Below are 8131 nucleotides of genomic sequence, written 5' to 3' on the forward strand. Positions count from 1 at the left end.
GGAGTGTAACAACAAAACAAGACCACAAAAGGTGGAATTTCTCCTACAAGCTCTATCCCTATGTGCACACTTCCCTAAGTGTCTCAAATCCAAACTACGAAGAAATGCATAATCCTAAGTTAACTTAAGTAAAGTGTAATAATATCCATAATGAATATTTATTTACACCAACACTTATTTATATAATGTTTAACCATATGACCAAATTTATTGCAAACTAAACATCTACCGTTGAATTTATAAGCATTAGATTTCCCTACAAGTTTCCTTTGTTCTGATGAGTTCTGCATACCGGTTGTCTGATCTTCATTAGTAGTACCGGAGCTTTCACCTTGTACAAATCCAAGTCCTCTAGAATCATCAATTTGTCTTTTTCTTTTCAATAAGTCATCCAACTATTCAACATTGATCCTAAACTTCTCTTTATACTCACTTGCAGTAGTCAGGTCATCTCTCAGAGTAGTTACTTGTCTTTCAATTTCTTGTTCATTGTTCCGGGAGTGTGCCAAATCAATTCTCAACAGATTATTCTCATGAGTCAATCTTCCACATTCATCAAACTTGTTCTTCAGAGATAAAACAAGATTATCTTCCTTCTTCTTTATAGCCTCAATATCTTTTGATAACCTCATAGTCAGATCTTGCATTTCATTCTTCGTGAGCATGTTTGTTTGACATAGTTTCTGACATTGTTCCTTAAGAGCATTCTTCTCCTCATCATTCAGTTGTTGCAGAAGTTCTTTTCTCTTGGCTTGAGCAGATGATAACCTTTCTTGCAGGATAAGAATGAATTCATTTGTAGAATTCAATTCTTCTTGCAATTTCAAGTTCTTCATCCTTTTAGCATCATAATCCTCAAGAGCCATCTCAAGTTGCTTTTTCATAGCCATGTTCAAAGATTATGGTTTCAGGATCTTCCTCAAGCTGTTAAACTTCTTTTGAGGTACCATGCTCTAGTACTAATTATTGGGATCTAAGAACACTAAGAGGGGGGTGAATCACTGTTCTGTCAGAATGAACATTTTTTAACTTTCCAAACCATGCATGTATGTACCGGTAAACAAATAAGCATATAACAAGAAGCAAATAAATGATCCACATAAATGAACACCATAACACACATAATTTATATGTGGAAAACCTCAACAAGGAAAAACCACGGTGGGATTTGTGACCCACAATATCAGTTCATTGGCCATATGAAAACATATTACATAAAACAGGGGCCTACACTTGTAGGAAGGCACACTGCCTAGAGCATACTGCTCATCACTAAAGAGCCTCACTGACTACAAGCTTTCTACCAAACTCAAGAATGCATCTGCACTATGCTAGATAGAGTTCTGGTTGTTGTCATCAATGACAACAAAATGAATCCAATGAGTGTCAATTGCCAACAATATTTGTAGAACCAACAAGGGCTCCTTTCTAGTTGGATTAGTTTCTTTTTTACCTTCTTCCACATCCTTCTGACCGGTGGCATTTTTCGGCATGGTAGAAGGAGACTTCTTATTACCAAATTCACAATTCTCTTTCCTTTTGTCTACATCCTTCTGACCAAGGGTAGATTCCATCAATACAAAAGAAGTTGAACCACGAGAATCTTCGTTCTTGTCAACCTTTTCCACATTGCCCACAGGCAGTGGGGTCTCGGAAGCAGACACAGGGGCCTCATGTGAAGCATGTGAACCGACAACAGTATTGGGAGGGGGGTCTGGCTGCAGGGAGAGAGGATCCTCCCCTGGAACATCAGTCATGCGGAGGGAATTCAAAATTCAAAAACGAAGCAGGAGAGGGAAAGTTGGAGGCTATTAATTCGCAATACTTTACATTTGTAAATAATGTTGGTGTAATACTTAAATGCAAATATTTTACAATTAGATGTTCCAATCACTTTTTTATTATCCCACAATAATTGATGACCTAGGTTTATTTATAAAATAGATGATCTTGATTTCTTATCTCAATGTATTTGTTGTGCATGCCTCACAAGTAATAGCTAACCTCTAAGAAGACTAATTTTTGAAGCAAATTTAAAATTTGACAATGATAGACTAGGTCATATGGTATGATATTATTCATGAAAAATGCCAAAATATGTAGCCTAGTCCAAATTAATTTAAAAACTAAGAAATTAGATAGATTTTGACCAAATAAATAATAAAGTACTTTTAAATGATAAATTCTTTATTAAAATGATTTATGTGAAAAATTAATTTAAACACTACAATAATATACTTCTAATATTTAAAGTTATGTAAATTAAAAATAACAAAGAATAATAGTTAGTAAATTACTTTCCATTTTATTTTAAAAATAAAGAGAAAAAAACTATTTTTAAAAACACAATCAATGCATGAAATTAAAGTGACATTTCAATTTTTTTCTTTTAAAGATAAATAGATTTTAAAGTGATATTTTTGTGTTATTTAACTAGTATATTTATATTTAGAAAAAAATTATGTAACAAGAGATATCATTATCTATTTATTAAAAACAAATCAAATCTAATTTCCGCTTCTTAAAAGCACATCAAATTCAATTTCAATTTCTTCTCGGTAGGCTTTCTTTTTGTTTTTCTTACAGGAATTGCGTTGAATGTCAAATTGTAGAATGCCTATCGACATAATAATAATAATAATAATAATAATGAAAATGGATAATTTTTTATTTATGTTTTGTTGAAGGGTTTTATATATCATTTGAACTAAAATTGTGTTACCTACATGATATGAAACATGAGACAAGAGTTGAAACCTCTTCAAGTGATAGTCACGGACAAAGGGATATCCATTTTATCGAAATTGCTTGGGGCATAATTCTAACCTTATCCTTTATGATGCGGGGGCCTTGCACTAAACAAGACTTGATTCTTTGGAAGCCCATTAAAATTATAGTTCACTAAAAGACCAAATATCCTTTAATGAAAAGGATAATCTGAATCTAATCACATCAAGATGATGGTGAATGGCTTATTTTGTATTCTTTAGGTAGGGTTAAGTTTGTCGGGTTGGAATCAAACGTCTACTTGTATAGAAACAAGAGGGTTTTTTTAATAATTTGTAATGTGGTGGCGCTGAGTAAGTCCTGAAGAAAAAACAAGCAGCGAAGTAGAAAGATGGTCGTTTATTGCTTGGTGGTATGCAATGGAAACAAAAGAGCCACGCAGGAGGGAAAGCCATTAACTACAGAGATGGTCACACCAAACCAAAAAATTGTTTCACACTTTGCAACAAAAACAAAACGCCAACTCTTGTACAAAACGTTGATCTATTGACCTCTTATCCTAACCAAGCCAAAAGTTTTGGCTGCCCCTCTGTGGTGTCGACAAAAATGTCGAGAGCTGCCATGCATTTTCCTTTGTCTTTCCCTGAACCTGCAACCAAACAAGGAAAGTTCAATGGCCTCTCTGAGTATATGCCCACGGCTCGTTCCTTGTGTAGCGATCTTTCCATTGTACTAGTTTGGTGATTTCGTTAAAGTCAAAATCTTGTTTGGGGAGTTATATATAATTGGGAGGTGGGGAAACTCTGTTCTTCATTGTGCAGAGAGCAGAGATCATCAGAGATCAAGCATGCCAAGAATGGATCTTTATTCAGCTGCAACAGAGGTCCTTGATCATCATCATCTTCCCCTGCAGAGACGCAAACGTTGTGCAGAGGTGAAAGTGGATCATGATGATCATCACAACACCATCACTGCCACAAAGATGAAAAGAAAGAGGGAAACGCCACAAATTTCTCCCAAGCTGCCCTCTTATTCCCCTGGCAAAAGGAGCTCCATTTACAGGGGAGTCAGCAGGTCTCCTCTTGGCCTGCCTTTTTATAGTTTTGTATTTCTCTGTTCTCTAAATAGATTTGGTGGGTTGACTCTATTGCTATGAGCTCTGTACAGTTAGTGAACTGGTGTATATGATTGCTTTTGGTTTTGACTGTATATGCTTTTAATTAATGTTTCGATTATATTTTGTAATTCTGATCTACTTTCGATAATTGATATGAGCTTGTTACAGTACATGAAGTAGTGTATATGATTACTTTTGATTTTGATTGTATATGTTTTTAATCGATATTTCGATCACCTCCAGTAATCTTGACCCAGTTGTATATGTTTTTAATCGCATCCAGTTCAATAATTGATATGAACTTTCCACAGTTCATGGAGCAGTTCTTTGACTACATATGTTTTTTTGGTTGATGTTTCAATCACACTTGTGATACAATATTAGAGAGAGGAGAGTGATGGATTGGATTGCAGAATCTTTCCTGCCTGATATTGGGACACTGAGGATGATGAAAGATCAATTGAAAACATACAGACTCAAAATCAAAAGCAATCTATCACTCTCCTCTCCTTGATGTTAGATTTTCTGATTCTGCAAAAAACTAAAGCAATCATACAATCTATCACTCTCCTCTTTCTCATGTTGGATTCAGAGATACTACAATTCAATTCAGCACTCTCTTCTCTTCTCTTCTCCCTAATATTGGGTTAGATTACTGAGTGTGACGAAAACATCAATTAAAAACATATTTAGTCAAAATCAAACATACATACTACCCACTTTCAATATAAACACCAGATGGGTTTAAGCTCTTCTTCATCTCTGACTTTATTGCTGATGATTTATTGAAATTTGAATTTCAGGCACCGATGGACAGGGCGATATGAAGCTCATCTGTGGGATAAGAGCTCTTGGAATGAAGCCCAAAAGAAGAAAGGAAAACAAGGTATATTCCTTAATCGCTCGTTCTGATTGCTTTACAAGATATTTGATAAACTTAGAAGACGAAATATGCTGATGTGGCTTGTTCTGTGGGTTTGACATAAACCGAATTGCTTTGGCGAAACGATCACAGTTTATCTTGGTATGTAAAAGGGTGCTCATTTCTGACTTGGGTTTCAATTCATAGATTATACACAGTGAACCCCTGGTTTCTAACTAAGCCAAACTTGTTGCTAATTTCAGGAGCTTATGACGAAGAGGAAGCTGCTGCAAGAGCATACGATCTGGCAGCTCTCAAATACTGGGGAGCAGCCGGAACTATCATAAACTTTCCTGTAAATTGTTTGCCCTCCTTCTCTCTCAACCTCTATACATACGCAGAGTTTTGCATATATGTGAAGAGTTTAAAGACTCCCACAATTAGTAGAAATTCCTTCCATGATCACTTTTGATATTCACCAAACCATTTTTTCACATCACTGTGATCACTAATCCTGATAAAAGATCACTTCTTGATTTTTCTAGAAGCGTTTCCAGTCATGATCATATTTTACAAGGAGAGATTTAGGGGCGTTTTGAATTGTATTTTGTGATTGTTCAGTATAATAATTGGATCTTATGTTTCTGCAGTTATCAGATTATGTTAATGATCTTGAAGCAATGGAGAATGTCACAAGGGAGGAATATCTTGCATCTCTTCGAAGGTAATAATTTTAGGTCAAGTTTAAACAATATATTTTAAGTTTTGACTTGTTTATATAACTCATCTAAAACTATACTAGTTTTTCTAGTGGAACCCATCTATTAGAGTGATTTCAAATGAACCACTTAGACAAGTCAAAGCTTAGAACGTTTTGTTTAAGTCAAACCATAATTCTGGTTCCTCTTTTCTTTTGAGATGGATAATATTATGAATCTTCCAACAATATTTTGATACTAAAAATGCATGTTTACAAAGTCAAATCCAAAAACTTTCAAGAAATTCAATATCATGAACTGTTTTTAATTGAAAGTGAATACAAAACCTGCAGGAAAAGCAGCGGTTTCTCCCGAGGGCTATCAAAATACCGTGGGGTCGCAAGGTTTGAAAACAATTTTCCTTAAAATGATCCAATCTAAATACTAGTAAATGTATTTATAAGCTAGAAAATTGTCTCTTAAAAAGTGTTAAGAGTTGTGGTATTAAAGGCAACATGTATGCAAGCAGGCACCATCAGAATGGCAGATGGGAGGCTAGAATTGGGAGGGTGTTTGGAAACAAGTACCTCTATCTCGGAACATATAGTGAGTTTCTTTCTTTTCTCTCTTAAACAGCACATTCTAAGTTTTGACTTGTTTAGGTGATTCATTCAAAATCACACTAACTTCTCCAAGCTTCAATTTGTTTAGGTGGCTCATTTGAAATCATACTAGCTTCTTCACTAAGACCCACTCATAAATACAATTTCAGATAAACCACCTAAACAAATCAAAGCTTAAAATATACCATTTAAACCAAAATCTTTTAACCTTATGATTTTTGGGTGCCCAAAACTAAAACTCTGCTTTCCAACTTACAGGTACACAAGAGGAGGCAGCTGCAGCATATGACATTGCAGCCATAGAGTACAGAGGACTGAATGCTGTGACCAACTTTGATCTGAGCTGTTATCTGAGATGGTTGAGGCCATCACCAGACATGGCTACAAAGTCACCAAATAGTAACAGTGGTCCAAATCTGTTACCTAAGCATATCCAAGAATCCATACAATACAACTCAAGCACAAGGCCTTCCTACAGTGCCCTGCCTGCTGCTTCTACCAGTGTGAGTGTGAACAAGAGCACCCCAACAGTTAGCACACCACCATCTTCTACAACTGCTTTGAATCTCCTCCTGCAGTCATCTGTATTCAAAAAGATGGTGGAGGAAACGGCTGTGGAGGGTCGGGATTTTTCTTCTAGTGCCGCTGACTCAACAACATCTGAACATAACTGCAATTTGTTGTTGAATAACCATCCAGAAATTTCTGCTCACCCTGACCCAAAACCATTTTCTTATGGTTTTGATGACCCATTTACTTTCATTGGGAATGCACAGTTTGATCCAGATCAAACACGCATATCCTTTGATCAAGAATTAATATTTTAAAGAGTGCACCTTTGAATGTAAATTCAAATCATGGTGGCTTCCTTGGAAGATTCAGCTGTCAATGTAAAAATGGATACATATGCATATTCTCCTACACCATAGAACTATTTTCGAGCTATTTTATATATGGTTAAATAGTTTTTTAATCTTATTTTAGAATTACTTTATTTAGTATATACATATATTAATATATAAATTATAACTTTTAGTTAGTAATTATTGTATGTTGTTTTTTATTTTATTTTTTTGAAGAATAATTTTATTTTGTATGCAATTTAAATTTTTATTTCATTAATTTTTCATTTTGAAAAGTATAGTAAATATTATATATTATTTTTTATAGTTTATTTGTAGGCTATTTTTTATTCTATAGTTTTATTTTTTATATATACATGTTAATTGTGTTTTAGATAAAATCTTTTTAAATAAAATTGTGTGTGTACTTTTATTCGATGTTTTTAACCATTCTAGGAAGAGGAACATGTGAGAAATAGAAACATTGAAACATTGAATACTCTTCTTCTTGATGATGAATCACTAAGAGTGATTCAAAACATCAAATAAAAATACACACAATTTTATTAAAAAAAAAATTATTTACAATTAATGAACAATGGAAAATTTATACAATCTAATTATGTTTTAGTTTTTATATCAACATTTGTGATTTAAGACTTCATAACTTGTTATTGTAAAATATCTCAACATAATTATTATGTTTGTCTATTCATATCATCTTTTTTATATTCTTTGTATGATCAGAACTTACTTATTACATATAATTCTAATTTGAATGATTATATACCATGCCTCATTTTATTTCTTTACCAAGGATTTAGTAATGGAGTATATTACTCATTGAGCATGGCCTAAATGTAGTGAATGGAAGCTCGTAGGTTTTTATTAATTCAACTTTTCAATGGCTAGATTTTGTGTAGATAGAGAAATTGACTTATCTATTATGATGTCTCTCTTCAAAATATGAAAAATAAAGTTTTTATAAATTATAAGGGAGATAGGGACAAAGTATTATTATTTTAAAAGAGATTTTATTGATTTGTATTATAGATGTAGAGAAGAAAAATACAAGTTCATAATTTTTTATTAGTATTTTTGATATATGATGTTTGTATATAATTTAATTATTTTTACATATTAATTAATTTAAAGTTTAATTTTATACTTTAATATGTTCAATTTCTTTTTATAGAATTTCTTAGATCTAGTTTCCTTCAATTTAATTATTTTAGACTAAATAACAATTATACTTTTGTTCT

At 33.2% G+C, this 8131-nt stretch overlaps 1 protein-coding gene across 1 annotated transcript; it reads left to right on the top strand.

The window, feature by feature from the left end:
* Positions 1-3147: 3147 nt before the first annotated feature.
* On the top strand, positions 3148-6963 carry LOC131073622 (AP2-like ethylene-responsive transcription factor At1g16060). Its single transcript, XM_058010104.2, has 8 exons — positions 3148-3801; positions 4648-4730; positions 4860-4868; positions 4970-5061; positions 5357-5430; positions 5758-5808; positions 5934-6010; positions 6286-6963. The coding sequence occupies exons 1-8, from the start codon at positions 3575-3577 to the stop codon at positions 6852-6854; spliced, it is 1182 nt and encodes a 393-aa protein (XP_057866087.2). The 5' UTR covers positions 3148-3574; the 3' UTR covers positions 6855-6963.
* The last annotated feature ends 1168 nt before the right edge of the window (positions 6964-8131 follow it).

This window comes from Cryptomeria japonica, chromosome 9 (genome assembly GCF_030272615.1).
Source record: "Cryptomeria japonica chromosome 9, Sugi_1.0, whole genome shotgun sequence".
Classification (NCBI taxonomy): domain Eukaryota; kingdom Viridiplantae; phylum Streptophyta; class Pinopsida; order Cupressales; family Cupressaceae; genus Cryptomeria; species Cryptomeria japonica.